This window comes from Lissotriton helveticus, chromosome 6 (assembly GCF_964261635.1).
Source record: "Lissotriton helveticus chromosome 6, aLisHel1.1, whole genome shotgun sequence".
Lineage (NCBI taxonomy): Eukaryota > Metazoa > Chordata > Amphibia > Caudata > Salamandridae > Lissotriton > Lissotriton helveticus.
Window position 1 is genome coordinate 2,032,380,317 of NC_136067.1, and position 25,903 is coordinate 2,032,406,219.

Here is a 25,903-nt window from a genome sequence, read left to right on the forward strand (position 1 = left end):
CTTGATAAGGGCCTAATGGAGCGATCTGGAGCCGTGATACATCCGTGCTCCTTCCTCGCACCGCCTCTGGATGACTAGCGGTGCGAGGAAGGAGTACGGATATAACACGGCTCCAGATCTCTCCATTGGGCCCTTATCGAGGAGGCACTTACTGTCCTCGGATCCGCCATTTTATTCGTGACTGCTTCTTCAGCGATACCTGGTCATTTCCTTACAGGAGGCCACACCATCACGGAATCCATTGGAATCGTTCTTCAATATTACATACGCCCCGACGAAGTTCCTTCTGCTGAGCGAAACGCGTTGGCTGAGACTCTTTGCACAATTTTGTTGGAATATTTGGAATAAAGAACATTTTTTCACTAAAAGAAATGTACTACTTGTTGTTACTTAAACAGAGGACCAGGGTAGTGCACCGCTGTATCTTTTCCCAGATTCCTGTTTATCTGCCAGGCAGTTTGCATCTCCCAACGGCAGGTGCAGGAGCAGTCTGTGCACACCAATTGTGACTACAATATCGACTTTCCACAACGGGAATGCAGCAAAGAGGTGCGGCCATTGGAGTCCGCCGTTGATCCTTGCCCTCCATATATTATAAGATGATTCTTTTAAATAAATCGCAATGGAGCCTGTGATTTTGTCTCGGAGGCTGTAATACCTACTTTTCGTGGTTGCATCATTGCATGTAAATCAAACAAATATAGGTAACGCGCTACTAAAATACAGGAGCTACAATCAGCAGCAAACATAGCTCTAGGTGCTCTTGTAAGGGCAGAGGATAGGATTGGGTTAAAAGGGCGGCTCACGCTGGCCCGGCAAAATCTCTGAGATTTCTTTATTATAGAGGAGATTGATAATCGCAGAACTCACCAGCAGAAAATGTATGAGCATAACCAGTTAATAGGCAAATTCTTGGCATGATCCACCCGGATTAAGCAGGATACACAACGTATTATTAAGTTCAAGAACCAGGTTACTCATACGGTTCAAACAGATAATGACGAAATCACATAGGTATTTCTGCAACAGTATAGGAACTTATATGGTAGAGCATATTCAGTTTCCACATCTAGTCTGAATCAATATTTCAGTTCAAACCAACTCCCTCAATTAATGAGTGATCAAAAAGACAGGATCCTAGAGCAAATTTTGGTTCCAAAAGATGCCCAATCCAAAGCATCCAGGAGCGACGGTATACCAACGGAGGATTAGATGATATATGCAAAAGATCTGCTTCTGTTTATTACTGATCTATTCAAGTGATTAAGGGAAGGTGGGAGCCTTTCTTCTTCATTTAAAGAATATGTGATAGTTTCCTTAAAAAAGATAAATCGCCCATTTATGTTCATATAGCCCAATAAGTCTTCTTAATGCAGGCTATAAACTGTTCCCCAAGCAATGGGCATTTCGAGCTATTCCCTCAGGTCGATTATTAATTCATAAGGATCAGAATGGTTTCTAACCAAATAGGCTGATGATCGCGAAAGTAAATTTCTTTATCCAAGCAATAGATTACTTCTCCAGTAATCATGCGAGAACAGTGATCGTGGTGATTGACACTGAGAAGGCTTTTGACTTGGTTAATTGGAATGCTTTATTTTTTATTTTGGGCAACTTCAGATTTCCTGATCAATTCACCAAAATGCTTAAGTACTTATATCGAAACGCAGAGGCGTGAATTATCATAAATTCAAAGATATGAGGTTCAGTGAAAATTAATAGAGGTACCTGTCAGGGATTCCCGATGTCGCCTATTCTTTTTACTCTTTTCATTGAAACCCTCATGGTAAGAACTCATTGTTCTGAATCTATCATCCCTCTGTTAGAAGAGATGTCAAAAATCAAACTCTTTGCAGACGATCGTATACTTTATCTGAAGACTAATACAACAAATATTTAAGGGGCAATAAATGTAATTCAAGAGTTCGCAAAGATTGGTGGCTATAAGATTAATCGAGGTAAAACTGAGCTTTTCTTGTTCAATGTCTTACCTAAGAATCTTCCTCAAGACCTCCAGTGTCAGTTTAATCCTCAGCATCCAGTTCGCTACCTGGGGGTATTCGTTACGAATAAGTATTCACAATTATTTCAGTTGAATTATAATGCCATGCTTAATAAGGTAAACGCTCTATTAGCTAGATGGTCTTGTCCCACCTTGACATTGATCGCTAGGGTGTCTCTAATCAAGATATCTATTTTGCCATCATTCTTATTCCTTTTTTCTAATCTCCTTATCAAGATGAATAAATCATACTTCAAGAAATTGGATTCCCTTATCATAAAATGCATTTGGAATAGTAAAGCTTCAAGGGTTAAATATTCGATTCTGCAGTCAGACAAAATCTAGGATTGTAGGAAGGTAGATCCCTGACTATGGTTGCCCCCAACTTTTTGCCTGGTGTTTTGCTGGTTTTCTGACTTAGTTGACCTGGGGGCCTGCTATTCAGGACCCCAGGCCTACTGCTCTCTCTGTAAAATGGATTCCATGTACCTTAGGTACATATCTAATTGGATACTGAGTCACCTTATCAGTCCCTGTACAGTGTACCTTAGGTGCCCAGGGCATAGGTGTACCCAGGGCCTACCAGGGGCTGCAGCATGTATTATGCCACCCCTGGCTGGCCATCCAAATCTGACACAACTGGCTACACGACAGCTGGGGCAAGGTGGTGTAATCACCCTTTGCTTTAGATATAGTATTCCTATATCTAACCCTAAAATGGACACATATATTCCTATCAGTCACTCCTATGGCAGGCCTTAACAATCCTGAAGGCAGAGTGCTTGGAATAATGTGAAATGGTGCTCTGGCATGAGCTGAGCCCGTTTGCAGCTTGCGGAACCAAGTCCTAATAGCTGTTCCATGATAACGCATACCATATACTCTTAAGTGCATTATAATCCTCGCGGTTATATGCCAACTCTGGTATCGCTTTATCAAAACATGTCGAGTAAGGTGTCATACGAATTGGAATACTAACCCCTCGCCAATTTTGGTGACGGGGTTAGCATTCCACCCTTCTAGAGGGACACGGCATGTATGTAACCTGTAACCCCGGTTAAAGTCAGACATAGCCTCAGCTCCACAAGATGGATGCTGCCACCGAGACACAAGTCTGCCCTCCTGCTGCTGGGAGTCCTCCCAGCACAGGAGGCAAGGACAAAGGGTTTCCTGCCAGGGGCGGTGCCAGCACCGTCCCAGACAGGATTTTGTGTATTCTAGGTAGGCAGGGCTTTAGAGGAAGGTGACTGCAAGTGGCACCCCGGTGCTCACTGTGCATAGGCCGGCTTGAACCAGTTCCAGGGGCACACCAGCCCCTGAGCTGGGGAAAGCCCGGCATGAGAGAGGGGTGTAACCACCCCCCTTCCTAGTCCCACCCATAGGGCAGGACTTAGTCGCGTGCCAGCCCCCTTTTGCAGGATAAAGGTAGGAGCAGGCCCCCTTCCAAATTAGATCAATCTTTGAATCCTGAACCGACTTTCTACGAGAGGAACTCAAGACTCTTCCTAAGATTTCTCCCTTGTGACTAAGGAGTAGTCACCCTGCAGCAGCAGGCACCAACCAAGCATCGCGGTCTGCTGTAAGTCTCTCCTCCGGATCAAGACTGCCCAGCACGACGAGAACCAGCTTCCCTGGCCCCTCTGACCTCAACCTACATCGTCAGCTACGCTGAGATTCGTGGGTGTGACGAGACCTCGAGGGACCGGCCATCATCAAGACTGCCCGACGCTTGTCCAGCACGACCACCGAGTGACCCTCGACTGAGTGCTTTGGGGTAAGAGAAGCCCTGACCCTGAGCAGCTCCAGCACCGAAGTTCAGCCCCCCTGCATCCACGAGATCTGCGTGGGGCCCTTCTGCTCTTTGCTGCTCACCGCGTTGTCCAGGTCACTTGCCCGTTGGCTAGTGGCCCTCTTACGACGCTTCACGACGACAAACACCGCTGGTCTGGTTGCTCCAGACTAGCCCTTGCTCCCCTCCAAAAGAGGAGCACCCTGGACCCTCCTGGTCCACTCCAGACTCCATTTTAAGTCCACCGCGTGGGCTTGCATTTGCCAAGACTTGTTGCCCCAATCCTGGGTCCAGCGACGTCGACAGCAGAGACCATCGTGGGACAGCTCGCACCTCCATCCTGGTCGCCGACAACGCCTCCTGGTCCGAGAGACTGCAGAGCCCAGCAGCGCCCACTCACCTGGTCGAGGTGACTTCGTCCGGTGCCATCCTGGTGCCCACCTAAATCACTGGCTAGTGATTCAGAACTTGGTCCCCTCTGCTTACAGGTCTTCTTCTTCCCTGATCCAGGCTTGGATCACCACGAACTTCTTCACTGGCCGCCTGCCAGCAACTTCTTTCGTCAGGCTCCTGGTTCTTCAACAAGGGTTTCCGACGCAACTTGAACCCTATGCAGCCGCAGCCCCTGGGCTAGGTAAACTGAGTACTCCGGTGCTCCAGCATAGTCCAACACCCTAAGTGTTCGGATCCACTCTTGTTTTCGACCCACCTAGTCGGGTTCGCCCGAGAACAGTAACTTTGCAATTGCTAGTATCCATAGACTTGTTCCCGCATTACGCGTGAGAGTTCCCACTCTGCACACGGCGTCCCTAGGCCTCCTGCTTCTAATCCAAGGGTTCAGCATTGTAGGCCTAGCGTTTCTACAGTCTAGAAAAGTATTACTTACCTGCTAGTAACTTCGCATTCCACTTCTTGTGTATATGGTTTTTCGTGCCCCTCGGGCATTTGTGTAAATTGTGCGACTTTAAGTATTTTCGTAAGAGTTTTGTTGTGTGCTTAGCTCACTGTCTCATAAAGAGCCAGGGTAGTCTTGTTATAAATAAATATACTTTATTTTTGATAACAACTTGTGTGGTGTCCTTTCACTTGGTGTTCAAGGGGTAATGTGATGGTAAAACAGCTGGCTTAACACGCCCTTTAGAGTCTTAGCCTTAGACTGCTCGTATCCATGCTACTATGATAGCTGGTCTATAAGGTTGACTTACAACCAATCATCAATAAGGGTTGTTTGGACTGATACATAGTGATCACTAGAATAGTGAGCACTGCATATCAGGCCAACTTCACACATTGGTGAGCAGCGGTTGGGATTTGAGCTTGCTGTTGTTTTACCACACATATCCTAAGAATATCTTGTGAAAGATCACATAAGTACTAAAGGTACATATAACTTAGCTTAGAATACTCTGAGTTCTACTGAACCAGCTGTTGTAGCTCCTAGGGCCTAGCACACCCTAAACTACAACTCTAGCAAGGGATCAGTAGGTAAACATATAGTGTAGGTAAGTGCACCACTTACACCTCACTAGAAAAGCATGTCTACCCATGGAGAGTCTACTGAGACTCCCCTTGTGGTTATTGACCCTCCACAGGTCAAATCAAGATATGCAGCTCTCAGTTTCCAGGAGATGAGACAAGTGTGTACCTCCAGGAAACTGAAACAGGGGTCTAACCCCACCATTCCCTTTCTGATAGGTCTCTTAGAGACATATGATGCGAGAAAAATTTCTCAGTTAGATGGGAATATGCCATCCCTAGAGGGTACCATTGGAGATCCAGACCTCCTTGACACTGAAGACAGAGTTGAGGAGGGGGATCAAGAGGAACTCTCTGGGGATGAGGCAGACAAGAGGTCTGAGTTAGTCAGCAGACTTACTAGGGCCAACTTAGACCTACTTAGGGAAGGATCTGGGGGACCCCAGTACTGACCCTAATGAGGCCTAACCTTGGAGTTAGAAGAGATAGATCTCATTCTAGGGACTCCAGTATATCTCTGCACTCTAATGCCTCTTCTCAGAGGAGAAGGATTTCTCCCCAGAGGAGATTGACTTCCCCTCAGAGAAGAGAGCATGAAGCAAGGATGAAACAGGCTAATCTGAGGATTGAAAGGGAAGAACTTGCCCTGGCCAAAGAGAAGCTTGCCTTTTCTAGAGAGCAGCAGTTGAGTGGGACAGTTCCCACTGGTGGCAGCAATCTCCCAAGAGATAAGGAAAGGGGTTTAGATACTAAACACCTGAATAAGATAGTGCCCCCCTTTAAACAAGGGGATGACATCCACAAGTGGATGACTGCTTTGGAGAGGGCCTGCACTGTCCAGTGCATCCCCCAGAGTCAGTGGGCAGCTATACTGTGGCTCTCCTTTGAAGGCAAAGGTAGAGATAAGCTCCTCACTACTAGAGTTGAGGATGCTAACAATTACCAAGTCCTGAAAAATACACTGGTTGATGGGTTTGGCTTAACCACTGAGCAGTACAGGTTGCTGTTCAGGGATACCCAGAAAACTCAGTCTCAGGATTGGGCTGACTTTGTTGATTGTGCCACTAAGGCTTTGGAAGGCTGGCTATTGGGTAGCAAGGTTACTGACTTCACAGGATTGTATAATCTTATTATGAGAGAGCAAGTCTTAAATAATTGTCAGAACCAGTTATTACACCAGCACCTGGTAGACTCTGATCTGACCTCTCCACAAGAATTGGGTAAGAGGGCAGACAAATGGGTCAGAACCAGGATTAGGCCTAAGAACCAAGGTGGTGACCAGAAAAAGGAATCAACCAAGCCTCAAGAAAAGGGTGGGGATAAATCTACAGAGAAAGCTTCCCTAGGGCCCCAAAACTCCAAGAATGGGGGTGGGTCCCAAGACACTCCCTCTACCCAGAAGAAACCTTATTGTTATCCCTGTAAACAGGTGGGTCATTTAAAAACTGACAGCAGTTGCCCAAAGAACAACAATAAGTAGAACATACCCCCAAGTAACATTCCCAAACCCCCTGTTACTACTAGTAGTAATCCCCCAGGTGGTGGGAGTGCCCCCAAGAATTTGGGTGCATTTACTTTGGGAGTTTCTGGGGACTCTGGCCTAACCAGGTCCCCTGACGTAGATACTCTTGTCTGTGAAAATGGCATGGGGTTTGCCAACTTCACTACTTGCCCCAACACTTTGAGCAAGTACAGACAGGAGCCCCTCATCAATGGTATAAAAGTTGAGGCCTATAGAGATACAGGGGCTAGCATCACCATGGTGACTGAGAGTCTAGTCCCCTCAAGGCAACTTTTACCTGGTGCCACATACCAGGTGACCAATATTGATGGAGTACAGAGAAATCATCCCATGGCAGTGGTAAATCTCAGCTGGGGAGGTGTCACTGGCCACAAGAGAGTGGCAGTGTCACCAAACTTGCCTGTAGATTGCCTACTGGGGAATGATTTAGAGCTCTCAGCCTGGGCTGAGGTAGAGCAAGAAACCCATTTTAAAATGGTGAACCTCCATGGTAAGGTTAGTGGGGCAGTGATAGCCACAGCCCCAGTCCAAGATGTCCTCCCTGAACATGTCAGGATGGCTGTGCCAGTCACAGCCCAATCTCAGACAGCTTCCTTCCCAGAAAAGGTTGGCAAGGCTGTGATGGTCACAGCCCATACCCAAACTGAGTCCCTTCCTGAAAAGGTTGGGAGAGTTGTGATGGCCACAGCTCAAACTCAGACAGATGATAGTGTTGTGAAGCCTGAAACTATGGATCACTCCACTCAAACAGAGAGCATTGAGGAGGAAGAGAAATCTCCCTCCCACCAGACTTTAGGAAAGGATCAGCCTCCTCAGGGAACTGATCTGACCCCTTGTGAATAAACTGCCCCAGAGGTAGTCAGGCCTAGCCTGGCAGAACCCCTGATGTCAGTGGACCCTTCCAAGGTGGGACCCAGTCTGGAGCAGGTAACCTGCCCCTCTCTACCCTGCCTCAGCCAGCCCAGGGCTGTAGAGGTCAGGGAGGCCAGTGGTGGACCCCAAAGGGCCCCCTGTCCAAAAGAACTTCCCAATCAGCAGATTAAGGGCACTGAAGCTAGTAATCCTAGCCAAGTGAAAATAAAACAGACTCCTGAGGGATCCCCCTTAAACCTAGTTAGGGAACTCCCACAGATGGACACTGTTGGGCACAGCCAAACCTGGGTTCTGAGGGCCCCAAACCTGACCTGTCCCCCCAGTAAGCCAAACAGAGGAACTCAGCCTCCAGCTGTAGGTAGCCAGAGGTTGACCCTGAGAGCTCAACACAACTCAGTCTTGGAAAGAAAGGCCTCTATGGTGAATAATGATTGGAGGAAGCTGAGCCCAAAATTAGTGGAGCCTCACTTCAGTACTCCATCTCAGCACCAGCCTTTTACTTTGCCAAAACACACCACAGGTAGAGATTCCCTATGGTTGAGACCCTCAGACACCCTTAGGGTGAGGGATTGCTTAGTGGACCATGAGGTAGGGGGTAACCATGCCAGTGCTGGTACTTCCTTATATGGCCACTTAGGCAATATAGGCTTACCTGTCAAGGATAGCCTTATCTCCTTTCGTTTGGGGGGGGGGGGGGGGTTATGTAGGAAGGTAGATCCCTGACTATGGTTGCCCCCAACTTTTTGCCTGGTGTTTTGCTGGTTTTCTGACTTAGTTGACCTGGGGCCCTGCTATTCAGGACCCCAGGCCTACTGCTCTCTCTGTAAAATGGATTCCATGTACCTTAGGTACTTATCTAATTGGATACTGAGTCACCTTATCAGTCCCTGTACAGTGTACCTTAGGTGCCCAGGGCATAGGTGTACCCAGGGCCTACCAGGGGCTGCAGCATGTATTATGCCACCCCTGGCTGGCCATCCAAATCTGACACAACTGGCTGCACGACAGCTGGGGCAAGGTGGTGTAATCACCCTTTGCTTTAGATATAGTATTCCTATATCTAACCCTAAAATGGACACATATATTCCTATCAGTCACTCCTATGGCAGGCCTTAACAATACTGAAGGCAGAGTGCTTGGAATAATGTGAAATGGTGCTCTGGCATGAGCTGAGCCCGTTTGCAGCTTGCGGAACCAAGTCCTAATAGCTGTTCCATGATAACGCATACCATATACTCTTAAGTGCATTATAATCCTCGCGGTTATATGCCAACTCTGGTATCGCTTTATCAAAACATGTCGAGTAAGGTGTCATACGAATTGGAATACTAACCCCTCGCCAATTCTGGTGACGGGGTTAGCATTCCACCCTTCTAGAGGGACACGACATGTATGTAACCTGTAACCCCGGTTAAAGTCAGACATAGCCTCAGCTCCACAAGATGGATGCTGCCACCGAGACACAAGTCTGCCCTCCTGCTGCTGGGAGTCCTCTCAGCACAGGAGGCAAGGACAAAGGGTTTCCTGCCAGGGGCGGTGCCAGCACCGTCCCAGACAGGATTTTGTGTATTCTAGGTAGGCAGGGCTTTAGAGGAAGGTGACTGCAAGTGGCACCCCGGTGCTCACTGTGCATAGGCCGGCTTGAACCAGTTCCAGGGGCACACCAGCCCCTGAGCTGGGGAAAGCCCGGCATGAGAGAGGGGTGTAACCACCCCCCTTCCTAGTCCCACCCATAGGGCAGGACTTAGTCGCGTGCCAGCCCCCTTTTGCAGGATAAAGGTAGGAGCAGGCCCCCTTCCAAATTAGATCAATCTTTGAATCCTGAACCGACTTTCTACGAGAGGAACTCAAGACTCTTCCTAAGATTTCTCCCTTGTGACTAAGGAGTAGTCACCCTGCAGCAGCAGGCACCAACCAAGCATCGCGGTCTGCTGTAAGTCTCTCCTCCGGATCAAGACTGCCCAGCACGACGAGAACTGGCTTCCCTGGCCCCTCTGACCTCAATCTACATCGTCAGCTACGCTGACATTCGTGGGTGTGACAAGACCTCGAGGGACCGGCCATCATCAAGACTGCCCGACGCTTGTCCAGCACGACCACCGAGCGACCCTCGACTGAGTGCTTTGGGGTAAGAGAAGCCCCGACCCTGAGCAGCTCCAGCACCGAAGTTCAGCCCCCCTGCATCCACGAGATCTGCGTGGGGCCCTTCTGCTCTTTCCTGCTCACCGCGTTGTCCAGGTCACTTGCCCGTTGGCTAGTGGCCCTCTTACGACGCTTCACCACGACAAACACCGCTGGTCTGGTTGCTCCAGACTAGCCCTTGCTCCCCTCCAAAAGAGGAGCACCCTGGACCCTCCTGGTCCACTCCAGACTCCATTTTAAGTCCACCGCGTGGGCTTGCATTTGCCAAGACTTGTTGCCCCAATCCTGGGTCCAGCGACGTCGACAGCAGAGACCATCGTGGGACAGCTCGCACCTCCATCCTGGTCGCCGACAACGCCTCCTGGTCCGAGAGACTGCAGAGCCCAGCAGCGCCCACTCACCTGGTCGAGGTGACTTCGTCCGGTGCCATCCTGGTGCCCACCTAAATCACTGGCTAGTGATTCAGAACTTGGTCCCCTCTGCTTACAGGTCTTCTTCTTCCCTGATCCAGGCTTGGATCACCACGAACTTCTTCACTGGCCGCCTGCCAGCAACTTCTTTCTTCAGGCTCCTGGTTCTTCAACAAGGGTTTCCGACGCAACTTGAACCCTATGCAGCCACAGCCCCTGGGCTAGGTAAACTGAGTACTCTGGTGCTCCAGCATAGTCCAACACCCTAAGTGTTCGGATCCACTCTTGTTTTCGACCCACCTAGTCGGGTTCGCCCGAGAACAGTAACTTTGCAATTGCTAGTATCCATAGACTTGTTCCCGCATTACGCGTGAGAGTTCCCACTCTGCACACGGCGTCCCTAGGCCTCCTGCTTCTAATCCAAGGGTTCAGCATTGTAGGCCTAGCGTTTCTACAGTCTAGAAAAGTATTACTTACCTGCTAGTAACTTCGCATTCCACTTCTTGTGTATATGGTTTTTCGTGCCCCTCGGGCATTTGTGTAAATTGTGCGACTTTAAGTATTTTCGTAAGAGTTTTGTTGTGTGCTTAGCTCACTGTCTCATAAAGAGCCAGGGTAGTCTTGTTATAAATAAATATACTTTATTTTTTATAACAACTTGTGTGGTGTCCTTTCACTTGGTGTTCAAGGGGTAATGTGATGGTAAAACAGCTGGCTTAACACGCCCTCTAGAGTCTTAGCCTTAGACTGCTCGTATCCATGCTACTAGGATAGCTGGTCTATAAGGTTGACTTACAACCAATCATCAATAAGGGTTGTTTGGACTGATACATAGTGATCACTAGAATAGTGAGCACTGCATAGCAGGCCAACTTCTCACAAGGATGACCTCGCATTACCCCATTTCTTTACTTATTAACAGACAACACTACTAGATATTATGGCAAGAAGATTCAAACATTTTGGAGGTTTTGGTATTTAGTATATACTCGTACAGTGCAAGAATCAGAAATCGATCTTCTGGCTTTTTTAAAGATAGCCAAGCTACCCAAAAAGAACAGATATAAGGTGCATTCCAAAATGGAGAATCCTTTAAAGCGTTTCTTTAAGTCAAGACAGGTTTCGAGCTGTCATAGCCTAGTTCCCTTTAACGTGTGCGGGTGTGCGCGCGCCCACAGGGCTTTCCACCGCACAAACACTTCCAAAGCGCACAGGTCACAAAGAGCCCGTTCCTGAAAACACATACCTAAAGACATGAGGCGGAACGGTAATAAAACTGTCACTTTCTTGGTCAAGTGCTAGGAGCAGTGGCAGCACGTTTAAAAAGACAGACGGAAGAGCAGCTGTTACAGGCACAAAAGATATGCTGCACATTAGAGAGCTCGCAGCTTCTGCTTGCTCAGTTAATGTCAGGTGCTGTTTACATTTGCAGCGACAGTGTGGAGTAGTGGCAGTGCTTCCGTCTTTGGAACAGGGGAGCCAAGTTTAAGTCCAGGAGTGCATCACATTTTATTTTTTGTGCTCTCACCCCCCCCCCCCGAGAATCTTCTGAAAGGTATTTAGAATCACCAAAGGCAACGTTAGCCTTTAAAGGAAAATATTGCCGAAGTGTGCACTTAATCCCCCCATATTTAGAAAAATGAATGTGTCTTTGTGTAAAGCAACTGGTGCTCATGTAAAACACTCTGAGGTTTACGTTATATATAAAACTTTTTCTTTAAAACTATCAGCAGCAGCATTTGGGGGCACAAAGCAGGAATTAATGTTTTGTACACAACATTTATATTTTGCAGTTTACATTTCGTCCATAGTATGCACAGCCGCTCCTGTTATGTGACTGACTGTTTCTCAGTTCATATTTTTAACTATTTACTTTTAATGATTACTTGCTGTGGCGTATGCTCCTTCAATATCCTCACGATGAGATAAAGGCAAAGAAACAGCCTTTTCCTGCTGTTGTCCTGAGCCCAGCGGCGGCTCCTCTGCCAAGGCAGGAGAGCCTCGCCCCACTGCTGCTGTGCTGCAGTAAAAGAAAGGAAAAGGAAAAATGAAATGATAATAACGTGATGTTATTATCATTTCATTCTTCCCAGCTGTGTTATCATGAGAGCAGGTGGGGCTGTTTTGCTGACAGAGCAGGGGACAGTGGTGAGCACACTAAAGTGTGCATGATGCCTTGACCAGCCCTCTCGGGCCGGCCAAACAGTCGTGCGCACTTTAGCATGTTCCACATGTCTTAAAGGTATGTATGTACGTGGCAAAACTGTCTCAAGACCTTATTATATAGAGCTATATGTTATATATATATATAAAGCGCCAGGATACCCTCTGGGTGACAGTTCGCGCTATAAAAGTATGTCTTACAATTACAATTACAATATGTGTGTGTAATGCATGTGTTTTCGCTCTCATTGTAAACAGACGTTTTGAGTGGTATTTGCCATAGATATGACTGCTGAGCGCAGCACTCGCTTGCATGTCCAGTTGGTTGGCGCACATAGCTTTGGTTGCAGTGCACAGGGAGCTTGCACAGCCGCACACAGAGGAAAAAAATTAGAGGGAACATTGGTCAAAGGCTTATCAGGTTACAGGGCTGTAGTTCTTAGGTCTAAAATTGTCCAAGACCATGCTGGGATTTTGGAATTCCAAGGGGTTTAAAGTAATGTGGGATTTTTATATGGGCCACAGTCTGATAACGTGGGAGGAAATTGAGCGGTGCCACGGGGCAGCGTGTCACTGGTATCTGTTTTTTGCAGATGAGCGAAGAGAGACAGGCACTTATTCATCTGTTAGTAGAGACTGAGCTGACAGGAGTTGCTAATTGGTATTGGGTTGAGGAAAACACTCTGATCCGGTTTTAATTCCGTAATTTCTCAACAAAATATACAATAGAACTAGTCGCAGAATATCGATGGCGGAATGAGAACTCCTTCCTGAAATGCATCATAAATCTCTTAGGGCCACCAATTTTAAAAGGATGTCCTTTCTTTCAAGATGGATGGCATACTATACCCTTGTGCATTGCATAAGATGTTCCAGTTGATTCCCAATCACTGTTACCGTTGCCTGCAAATTTATAAGGGTGATTAGCTACAGATTTTCTTTTCATGCCCTAAACTTTATCAATTTTTGGAGGAACTATGTCACACCCTAAATAAATCTCTGCAATTTACAATTATGCCTGAAGCAACTTTAGTTTTTTGGGCGCATCTTTTACTAGCCAGAAGTTTAACAAGTATGTGCAATATTGTCTTTCAGTCTCCCTAACAGTGGATTGTTCCCTGCTTCTTCAATATTGGCAATCATTTAATATCCCCAAAGTTAAAATTTGTAATGATAAAATGAGGAGGATCAAGGCCTTTGAGGAGGCATATGCACACCGAGTTGGGAATATCATTTGGTTTTGAGCTGTTTGGGAACAATTTGAACTTCAGGAGTGTAACTCAATCTAGCTGTTTATGTTTTTTGGGAGGGTAGCCGACTTGGTGCTAAAGGAGAAAAGCTATTTTTGCTTTGCTTAGCAACCTGAAATGTATCTTTTTTTTGTACTGCATGGGGAGCTCTTCAAATTTGAAGGATTATTCTTTTTTTGTTGTTGTTGCTGTTTCTGCTCTTCAAGTTGGGAATATGATTGCACTTTAATATTTCTATGTACTGCTAAGATAGGGAAGTTATGCAATTGCTCCTCACATTTTTTGCACTATTACACTTTATTCTACTCAGCTGCCTAAGTTACAGTGCTACACTCTCTATCTTTTCTCTTTTTTGTATTGGTGTTTTTTAAGTCAAGTTCTTTAAATTTGCAGGATGAACTTTCCAAGGATTATTATTGCACATTATTATGCTTATTCTACATTGATGATGTTCAAATGTATGTGATTGTATAAGACAAGGGTACATTTATGGGTTTGGTTTTTATCATATATTCACTTTCGCACTTTATTCTATATTGCTGCTAAGTATATGGTGATGCATTTTATTCTTTATTAGTCCCATTATTGCATAGGATCATTTTCTATCTAATCTGTTCTTCAATTACAATTTTCAGGATTAATACTACACTGTATATTACTATGTGGTGGGTAAGGAACTGTGGCACTTTGTAAAGATGTATCTGAAAAATTGCACTTTATATATTATGTAAGCTGGTTTACTTCATGTCGCGGTTCATATTCTTATTGTATATGCTCAATAAAAAAGTAAAAATAAAAAAGCATGTAGCAAGTTGGGTTCCAGCAAGTGCTGCATGCATGATCCCGCCCTTCACCGCAATTGTTTTATTCAATGCTCATGCATGGCAAGTGTCCATGCACCCGGTTCTTTTATACCTCACCTGAAGGGAAGTGCGGATGTCACAGATGCTAGAAGTGTGGAGAAAGTGACTGATGTTTCTTAATCTGTATTGACGGCGAAGAAAGAAGAGACAAACAAGCACAGAGTTGCCACCAACCCAATAAAGATAGGCCAAGGGGAAAAGAGAGAACAGTGCACACCAAAAGGGGATACATAGAGAAGTAAACATTGGGTATATCCCCTGCGACGCAGAAAGCATGCATCATACCTGCAATGCAATTTTCATAGAAAATGCAAAAGTCAGGAAAGATTCAGTTTAGCTGACGCGACAAAGCAAAATGGCATCTTCAACAAGGCATTCATTCAGTCACATTCATCAGCACAACAGAGAACCAACAGGGAGGGTATGGCAGAGATTCAGTGTAACCTGTGAAAGGTTTGAAGCCCAGCTCTAGCACGAAAGGGCCCAGCTTCCTTAGAACACGTTAGGGCAGTCCCAGTATACAATGAAACCAGTCATTTCTGAAGTCACCATAGGAAAACCCAACTCATATTCCTAACTCAAAGTTATGGGGCTTCCGTGGAAGCAAAGACGTCTGAACAAACAAACTGGCAAGCATGCATTTGGTAAAACCAATGACAAGAGGAACAGGAGGAACAGGAGCGAGGCAGGCTCTGACCCCCAGCAGGTGCTGTCATGATTGAAGCCAAAGTACCAGAAAGTGGTCCTCCAGCAGCCAAGAGGAGGCCAGCGGGCCAGTCAGCATGGTCTAACTGACCCCTGCTGAGGGTGTGCCTCAGATTCTTTTCAGAAATGCTGAGCCAGAGATTGGCTGATCCATGTGGCCCCTCAGCCAATGGTGCTGCCGCAGTTTTCAGACTGGGGGGGGGGAGGGGGATTCTGCCATCAATGGTATATCACTGAAGTCAGGGGGTTTTGTGAAAAATCCAAGAGTCCCACAAAGAACAAGTGTTCCAAATGAGCCAAGCCCATTCAGCAGGAGAGTGATAAGAGTGTGGTATGTATCTGGTGGTGCATTTTGGAGCACACTGTGGCAAATATATTATTAAAGCATGGTGCAGCAGTGCACTGTCATTTATAGATAACACATTTTCCATTATAGCCCCCACAAAATTCACATTTACATGTAGTTTTACTGATTATACTATATAGCGCACAAATGCAGAGATATTTTAACCTATTACCTAAAATGTGCCAAGGGGGCATTTGCCAAGGGCCCTTTTAGGAAAGTGAAAGGTCCCTCTATTTGACCTTTGTCTATTCTATTCCTTCAAAATGTCTCTCCCTCTCTTCCTACCACTCCCACTGACTCTGTCTCCCTACTCAGAGTCAATCTAGGGATTTCTGGGGTACCAAATAAGTTATATTTTAACAGTTTTTTTGTGAACCTCTTAACGTTTAGGATATAATTTAGATCGATTCAGCATCATGCAGGCTTGAGTTAGCAGCAAACTGTCATAAAAATTCAAATGTTCTACATATAGGCCCCCCTAATTATGTCTTGACCTGGGGCCTCAAAATCCTTAAGATGACACTGCACAAATGGTAAGGCATGGAAATGTAGATTTTCCACAGCCTTGGTGGGATGAAAATCTGGATTTTATTAAGGACACGGAGGCAAATATTATGCAATAAATCCTTTATTGCCACCACTCAGCAGTATTAGGAAACACAACATGTTCTTAGAATCAAGAATATAGAACTCCTAAGAACATTCCAAACTCAACAAAACTCCACCACTCCATGTACTCTTCCTTCTGACGTTTCCTGCTTAAAGAGAATAAAACAAGAACATGTTCAACATCCAAAGTCCATGAAACTTGAGAACAGAACACGAAGTCTTCTTTCTTCTTACATCTGATGACATGAAACGAAATCCAATAATGTCCATTTAACTTGAAATCTGACCTGCATAAATACAATTTCAAAAATATTAGGGCCACGGGTTAGGGGAGGGATAATATTTGCCTCCGTGTCCCTAATAAAATCCAGATTTTCAGCCCACCAAGGCTGTGGAAAATCTACATTTTATGGCACGACACGGAGGCCAACATTATGCAAGTTCAAAGCATATCAACAATACAATGAACTGCACTCTCAATTGGTTTAAAATAAAATTTCCTAAATACAGAATCTGTTGACCAATCAGCACTTTTCAAAATATCTTGTAAACTTCCTCCTAAAATTCTTGCTTTTGAAGCAGCTGCACCTCTAACAGAGTGTGCACCAAATTTAGTCGTATCAACACCTGCCTTCTCCATTAGCACTCTTACCCACCTTGCCAAAGTTGGCGCCGAAACAGCCTTATATGGATATCTGAATGAAATCAATAACTGCTCTACCCCAACTGGCCTAAAAGGCTTAGTTCTGCTTTCATACTCTTTGACACAACGCACCACACAGAGCTTTTCTTTCTCCAAAAGGTAAGGGTAAAATACAGAATTTGAATTTGTCTTCGTTCTCTGTTTTATATAAAAACATATCCCCTCAGGAGTAAAACACCTGCTTGAAATCTCCAAGGCACGAACATTCGAAACCCTTCTAAACGAAAGAAGACACAACAACATAGTAAGCTTCAGTGTCAAATATTTCAAACTCAAAAACGTATTGTCTTCCCATGACTCGAATAAAAGCAAAACAATAGAAACATCCCATAATGAGGTATACCTTGGTCCAGGTGGAACAGCCAGTCTGATACTTCTCATTAATCTCTTAACCATTACGTCCTGACCAACAGAAATACCATTAACCAACTCATGTCCTGCAGAATTTGCAGACCTATATAAATTCACAGATCTATAAGCCAAACCACTTTTAAATAAACCTGTTAAATAGTTCAAGACATTAACTACATCTGCCGAAACGGGATCCAAATCCCTTTCCACACACCAACCATTCCATTTATTCCAAGCTGACTTATAAACTCTCCTTGTTCCTGGAGCCCATGATTCCTCAATGAGTTTCGAAGCCTCTGATGAAAGTCCTGGCTTACACCAGACTCTCCTGAAAGTCTCCAAGCCAGAAGATGAAGCTGACCTGAAACCACCAGATTGTGAAACTCCCCCAATGGACCTTTCAAAACTCCTTTGAACACAGGTAGAAGAAGTGGAAAGTCCACACTCATCTCCAATAACATAGTGTACCATGCCTGTGAAGTCCAAAACGGGGTTATCAAAACCACTGCTTCTTTCCACTTCCGGATCATTCCCGTCACCCTGCTTATCATAGAAAAGGGTGGAAAAGCATATGGCCGCAGACCTCTCCAATCCTGCAGAAAAGCATCTACCCCCATTGCATCGGGGTCTGGATGCCAACTGAAAAACCTCTCTACTTGTCTGTTTATCCTGTTCGCAAAAAGGTCTACCTGAAAAGGACCCCAAAATTGGTTTAATTTCATAAAAACAGTTCTGTCCAACATCCAATCGCTTGAATCGTAAAAGTTCCTGGAATACCAATCTGCCACAGAATTTGAGTTCCCTGGAATATGTTCTGCCTGTACAAAAATATTCCTTTCCAAACAATACTCCCAAAAAACCTTTGCTATATCTGCCAGACATTTCGAGCGAGGACCTCCCATCCTGTTCACATATCGCACTGCAAAAACATTGTCCATCCTCAAAATCACAGAACATTTTGTATTCTGTACCCCAAAGCACTTTATTGCGAAAGATCCTGCTAACAACTCTAAACAATTTATGTGTAAATTTCTTTCCTGACTCGTCCAATGACCTCCAGAACTTAACGAACCGCACCTTGCACCCCATCCTTCCAAACTTGCATCCGATTCCACAATCAGATCCGCATTCTCTCCAAAAATTGCACGCCCATTCCATGCCTCCATATTTCTCAACCACCAAATCAACTCCTGTCTTGCCTCCTGCAAAAGACATACACTTTCTGAATATTTCAAACCACTCCTTAAATGGAAAGCTTTCAATCTCTGGAGAGCCCTGTAATGTAAAGGACCCGGAAAAATTGCCTGGATTGTTGATGACAAAAGCCCCACAATGCGAGCCAACATTCTCAATGAGATACTGTCCATTTTCAAAACATTTCTCAACTCCTTCCGTATCCTCTTCAATTTCTCCTTCGGAAGTTTCAACAAAGCTACTTTTGTATCTACCACAAAACCCAAAAGTTGAGTCAGCTGACTCGGAACACACTGAGATTTCTTTCTGTTTATTACAAAACCTAACGACTCTATCAAGTTGATTGCTAAATTCGTATGAGAGAGAAGAGTTTCCTTGTCCTGATCCATCAACAAAATATCGTCTAAATAAATTATCATTCTCACTCCTCTCTCTCTCAAGAAAGCAGCCACAGGACGAAGTACTTTTGTGAAGCACCACGGGGCTGAAGACAGGCCGAAGGGCAGACACACATTTGTCCACAACAGGTCTCTCCATACAAACCTCAAGAACCTCTGATGCTCTCTGTGAATCGGAATCGTTCAATAAGCATCCTTCAGATCTAGTCTCGACAACCAATCTCCCTTTATCTTCAGAAGATGAGTCTCCTCCATTTTGAAATGGTGATAAACCACCCAATCGTTCAGTTGTCGCAAATTTATTATAGGTCGCATACCCCCTTTGTCTTTCTTTTCCACCAGGAAAATATTGCTTATGAATCCTTCTACTATATCTCTCTCTTCCACAACTGCACCTTTTTGATTCAATTCTCTCACCTCTACATCTATTAAACTCATTTGTTCTCTTCCAAACAAAATTGGATTTGGAATCCTTTCTTGCACTGGTGTTGTTACAAACTCTATCCTGAAGTGGAGAGGAGTCTTGCCGGTGGCAGTGGCAGGCTCTATCCGCTCGCGCTGCTAATCCTCACAGCTCACTCTGTTTGTAGCGCTGATCTATAGCGTTTTTAGCGTTCTTTTAATGTTTGAGAACTAAAGCCTCATTTTAAAAGTGTTTTTGTGTGGACTGTAAACCTACTTCACCTATTCTCTGCCGACTCCCGCCCCGGTCCGCCGCGTCCATTCCTGGGCGTTTGTTTGCGGAGGGTGAGGAGGAGCCTAGCACTTCCGGGCTCGGGCGGATGGTCAGCGCTCTAGCTGCGCTGTAGGCTCATTGTATTTAAACACCAGGCTTTTTCAGGCGCGCTGTGGAGAGGAGTCTCGCCGGTGGCAGTGGCAGGCTCTATCCGCTCGCGCTGCTAATCCTCACAGCTCACTCTGTTTGTAGCGCTGATCTATAGCGTTTTTAGCGTTCTTTTAATGTTTGAGAACTAAAGCCTCATTTTAAAAGTGTTTTTGTGTGGACTGTAAACCTACTTCACCTATTCTCTGCCGACTCCCGCCCCGGTCCGCCGCGTCCATTCCTGGGCGTTTGTTTGCGGAGGGTGAGGAGGAGCCTAGCACTTCCGGGCTCGGGCGGATGGTCAGCGCTCTAGCTGCCCCTACAGCCTATAAATGTGTATTGGCCAGCGACCGCGCAGCGGACGCGTGCAGCGGGCGCGCCGGAAGCGCGCCGAAGTCAAGCCAAAGTCAAGCCCGTCTGCGCCCGTCCGCGGCCGGACGGGGCGCGGGGCCAAAAACCCCGGTCAACCACAGCCCCCTCGATTACGGTATGATAAACAAACTCTGCTTAATCTACGCCCTGACCTTACGTCATCCTGCCTACACTCTATGAAGGCGCTATCCTTACACTACTGTTCTGCATGCCATTTCACTCCTAGCACCAGCTCTTCCGATAACCCCCACAAAAGCGTACTAAAAGCTGCACTACTTAACTGTCGATCTCTCAGCAAACATAGTACCCAAATATATCACCTTCTTGAGGATGAAGCTCTTGAGATTTTATTACTGACTGAAACCTGGCTTGGTGAACATTCTGATCCTGACATCATCGAGGCGATGCCTCCAGGTTACTCCCTCGCCAGGCTCGATAGGCAGGATGGTAGGGGTGGTGGAATAGCCATTGCCGTCAGAGCCCCTTTGGAATGCTCTCTATCTCCTCTGAATATTGATCACTGCGAAGCTGGATCTTTTACTATCACAGTGGGTCCTAAATACTCCCTATCTGGCATCCTCTTATATAGACCCCCGGGCAGACTGTTTGACTTTACCACCAGCCTTATAGAGGCCACAGCTCATCTCGCTCTAAGGAAATCTAGACTCCTGGTACTGGGCGACATGAACATACACTTTGACGACGTCGGGGACAAAGACGCCGCCTGCTTAAAAGCAGAACTACTCTCTCTGCAGTTAGATCTTAAACATCAGAGCCCTACCCATAGGCAAGGTCACCTACTCGACCCCGTATTTGGTAACTGGAATGGAGTTAAAGTGCTCCCTCCAGTTCCCATTCCCTGGTCTGACCATTATATAATTCCCCTACATATACTAGCGACAGAGACTGAAGTCAAGAACGGAAACTTGCAGACCTATCAATGTCGCAAATGGAAAAATTTTAACCTAGACACGTTTACCGATAAACTTGAAATGGCTGGACCCCCTAATGGTTCCGACTGTGAGACCGCCTATACCAGCCTAAAAAATGTTATCCTAACTGCCCTTGACGAGACCGCTCCCATCCGTAGATCAGTGGCCAATAAGAAACGGAGAAAACCATCCCCTTGGTTTTCAGCTGAACTTCAAGATGCTAAAACCGCTTGTAAAAGACTGGAACGCGAATGGCGTGTCAATTTCTGCCCCTCAGCAAAAGACTACTATAAGAAAGAGCAAGCGAGATATTACAAACTGATACGCTCCGCTAAAGCACTACATTACAAGACCCGTATTGGTGAAGCAGAAAACTCCTCTAAGGAGCTTTTTAAATTTTTTAAAGAAATCTCGGTAGTCACTAACGAGAGCAATGCCCATAATGACTCAGTTGAGAAATGTAATGATATTGTCAAATACTTTGCCAACAAAATTACCACAATCTATTCTAATTTCTCCACCGACCTGCCATCAGGCTCTGACTTCACTGAAAATCTGGAGCTTATCCATGTTAAAAAATGCCTGACAAGCTTTGCTGTTCCTCACATTACCACATTAACTAATATCTGTAAAAATATTAAATCTGGTTCTCCCCGGGACCCTGCCCCCCCCAAGATACTAGCAGCCAGTCTGGAGGTCCTTGAGCGACACTTCAGGCACATCCTCCAACTCTCCTTTTCCACGGTTACCCTCCCCATGGAATGGAAGAAAGCCATTGTGTTGCCTATAAAGAAAAAACCTAACATCAGTCAGGACACCCTGGAAAATCTCCGGCCCATCTCTCTGCTACCCTACCTGGCGAAGGTGGCTGAGAAAATAGCTAACAGCCAACTCATGGCCCATTTAGAGTCTAACAATGCCTTCCACAACTCCCAATCAGGTTTCAGGTCAGGTTATTCCACCGAAACCGCCCTTCTGAGAGCGACCGAAACCCTACGGGCAGGTGTAGATGAAGGACAGACTATGGCACTTATAATGCTGGACCTTAGTGCGGCGTTCGACACTGTGGCACACTCCATCTTGCTACAGTGTCTGAACAAAGCCGGGGTCATCCAGGAAGCATTGGGCTGGCTTAAAGCCTTCCTCACCAATCGCTGCTTCCAGGTTCAGAGAGGCGCTTTTCTCTCTGAAAGCATTGCCTTGGAACAGGGGGTACCTCAGGGCTCTGCCCTGAGCCCTACCCTGTTCAACCTGTATATGGCCCCTTTGGCTGAAGTGGTTCAATCGTTCGGCATTGAATTAGTTTCATATGCCGACGATACCCAACTTCTCATCTCCCTATCCCAAGCCCCCTCTGCTTCTGCAAATAACTTTAAATCTTGCATGCAGGCTCTGGCAGGTTGGATGACCCAACACTGCCTGAAGCTCAATGGCTCGAAAACAGAGGTTCTGGTCATGGGAGGTAGGGATACGAGCTGGACCAAGGAGTGGTGGCCTTCGTGTCTGGGGCCGTTACCCACCCCCTGTGAAGCGGCCAAGAATCTGGGGATTTGGGTTGACCCCAAACTATCCTATGATTGTCACGTGAACAAGGTGGTCGGAAAATGCTATGGGGTCATGAAGACCCTGAACCGCACCCTTGATCTCCTTCCCCTTGAAGCTAGGCGCACTATGACACAGGCTCTAGTGACCTCTAGGATAGATTATGGGAATGTGCTTCTGCTTGGAACAACTCAAAACAACATCAGGAGACTTCAAGTCCTCCAAAATACAGCAGCACGCCTAGTTCTTAGACTTCCCAAGAGAGCACCCTCCAAACCTGCTCTAGATACTCTCCACTGGCTACCTATAAAAAAAAGAGTTCTCTTTAAAGCACTCTTAATGTGCCATAGGATCATCTCCCAAAAAGCTCCTCCTTACATGAATGATCTAGCTATTCCCTATGAGCCCAATAGAGCTCTCCGCTCTGGGGGAACTGGCCTGCTCAAAATACCCCGTATCAGGAAAGCCAGAATGGGTGGCCGTTCCTTCCGGGCTATGGCCGCTAGGGAATGGAACGCTCTCCCTATGGAGATTAGACTAGCGGACTCGGAGACCGCCTTCAGGAAAAGCTTAAAAACCCACCTGTTTTCCCTGTAATTCCCTTCTCTGGTCTTGACTTTCTCTCCACAGCGCGGGGACACGCCGTGATGGCGTCACCAGGCGCTTTATAAGCTCCTTTGTTGTTGTTGTTGTTGTTGAAACCCTGTACGGTTTCTAACACCCAAGGATCCTTTGTTAATGTCCTCCATGCTTCCAGAAACTGGGCAAGTCTGCCGCCCAATTTTAATTGGATAACAGAAAGGTCTTGACTTACCATTCGCACCTCTGCCTCGTTTTTCTCCTCTGAAAAATCTTCCTCTACCAGGTTGTCTTTGTGGAAAAAATCCTCCTCTGACATATTGCTGACCTTGATAGCCTCTTCCAAAACCTCTTGAAAATGAGCCTCTTGTGATACCTTGACCTCGGCCAGGGAACCGGCTCCTCGTTCTCCCGGCCCAGCCAAAAACACGCTCATTGAAAACCTTTTTTATTTCTCTCTGTGATTTTTGTAGACTGCTAGAAGCACCCACATATCTTGATAATTCCTTAATAAACTCATCACCAAATAGAAGCCCTTTAGCCAGAGGGCATTCTTCCTTAATGGCAAGGTCTACCAATTTAGGATCTATTTTTAGCAATACACTTTTCCTCCTTTATATTGATAGGGCTGTATTAGCGTTGCCTAACAGGCAGACAACCCTTTGAATCCACTCTCTCAATTCTTGTACATCAATTTCACATTTATTTACATAGGCCTCCACTGCCATGTCAAAAATTTTAGACACTGGCCCTACAACATCTAGTAACCTATCCTGACAGGATTTTAACCCTCTATCTATACCTTTCCTCGGATCTCGGCCTCCTTTAGCAATAAAGGCTATCATTTTTTAATCAAGCTCCGGTGTCACCAACACCTTATTATCCACCACTGGCCGTGGACATTCAGACCTAAGTCTCACCCTAACCTCTTTAGGGATCTCCCTTCTCATCCAATACTCAAGATACTTTATGACATGTTCAGAAGGTGCCCACTCAGGTGAAAAAGGGTGTTTTATAAGCAGAGGATCAAACATGTTATCACCCATAGGATCTTTAATGCTCTTTCCCTCAGAAGCAGAATCCTCCTTCCTATCTCTTTTAATGTGTGACCCCTCATCGGAATCAAAATCAGAACTGCAACTGATTTCCACCTCTGCACTCTCAGAGGAATCCTCACAAACCACATATTTATGCTTACGCACTTTTTTCTCTGCTCCTTCTCTTGGGCCTCTTACATGCCCCTCATTATTGCCCATGGCAACTTCCATTTGCCTGTCAGAACAGCAAACATGTTCAACATATGAAGTCTTAGACTTCTTCCCATGTTCCTCTCTACCAGAAACATGTTTTCTTTTCCTAGAAACCTTTTTCCCTAATCTCTGCGCAGATTCATTTTCTTGCGCTGAATAAAAACTTTCCTCTTCATGCCCACCTGCCTTTGAAGCAGCCATCATTTCCAATTTTTTCTCCATTCGCAAAGATACCTCAGTAGTAATTTTCTCTATAGCTTTATTTATTTTTTCCTCCATTGAACCTTCGCCTTGTTCCATTTTGCTCAGCTTTATAAAGCTTAGTCAGACCAGAATTTCAAATAACCACAGAATACACCTTAATAAATATTTTCTGTCAAAACGTCCTGTTTCTAACTCCTAAATTCGAAAAAAAAATCACCTCGCTAATTAAATTCAAACTCCTCACACGATCTACCGAATTGACAAGTTAACCTCCGTAGCTTTCCTCAAATATCGTTGTCGAGAAACGTCATAGCTACGGAGGCCTCAAGAGTCCATTCCTGTTCTGAAAACGAGAGAATTCCAAATGCTTTCTTTCTACGTGCGCATAATTCGGCTCGAGGCTTCATACCCGCTCGAGCCGAACACGTCGCACATGCAACAAGCTGCTTATAATTCGCCCGAGGCTCCATACCCGCTCGAGCCGAACACGTCACGCAACAAGCTAAACGGTAAGCGCTCGAGCTCCGCGCACGTTTATTCAAAGTGCGCTCGAGCTCAAGAAATAAAACCCTATAAATCCTAACCAACAAAGTTATTTTTTGAAAAAAATCTTACATTTGTTCCAAATTCTCCTATCGCGGTGCGACTTCCTATTAAAACACACCTAAATCTTTAAAATAAAACTTTTCAAACATTCTAATATTTTAAAAACGAAATGCTTCTATTAAACAGTGTTCACTACAATTTCTAAATCATCAACCTGAGAATATATCAATAAAAGTGATTCCACTCACATTTATACATTTTTATTCGCTCTTATTTCCTAAAATATCATAAACATATCATTAAAACTCAGAAATGACATTCCCCAATAATACTCCATTCCAAACAAACCATTTATCCAAGCCATTCCTTATAATTTCTTAAATTTTAACACTACAGTTTAAAAAATTATACTTATCTCTTTGAGCAGCAGCAATAAAAGAAGGAAGAGTACATGGAGTGGTGGAGTTTTGTTGAGTTTGGAATGTTCTTAGGAGTTCTATATTCTTGATTCTAAGAACATGTTGTGTTTCCTAATGCTGCTGAGTGGTGGCAATAAAGGATTTATTGCATAATGTTGGCCTCCGTGTCGTGCCATAAAATCGGGTTTCAGTAAATATTTTAAAATATTTATTTCAGTCACACTTCTGAATAACAGAAAAATGTGCTTCATTTGTGCTCTCCTAACTGAAAGTTAATTTACAGGTATTTAAATGTTGTTGTGTGTTAGAAAGTAAATGACTTCCTACAGAATTTCTTTTCACACTCCCTGTACACCAGAAAGATTGTCAGATCACTTTACAAAATGTTCTCAATTTAGTCAGAGAAAGAAAAGTAAACACCAGTCTACAAGTTAAGCGTA

The 25,903-nt window shown here is 45.3% G+C and overlaps 1 protein-coding gene across 2 annotated transcripts; it reads right to left on the bottom strand.

The window, feature by feature from the left end:
- Nucleotides 1–16,153: 16,153 nt before the first annotated feature.
- LOC144763955 (uncharacterized) lies at nucleotides 16,154–25,419 on the bottom strand. Of its 2 annotated transcripts, XM_078650017.1 has the most exons (3): nucleotides 23,280–25,419; nucleotides 16,385–16,437; nucleotides 16,154–16,296 (listed from the first exon to the last, which is right to left on the bottom strand). In XM_078650017.1, exons 1-3 carry the CDS (start codon nucleotides 23,478–23,480, stop codon nucleotides 16,218–16,220), a joined length of 333 nt encoding a protein of 110 aa, XP_078506143.1. In that variant the 5' UTR covers nucleotides 23,481–25,419; the 3' UTR covers nucleotides 16,154–16,217. The 2 variants fall into 2 exon arrangements, 1 of the variants encoding a protein (XP_078506143.1); XR_013596284.1 differs by having other exon boundaries at nucleotides 16,154–16,437; nucleotides 24,716–25,419.
- Between the last annotated feature and the right edge of the window lie 484 nt (nucleotides 25,420–25,903).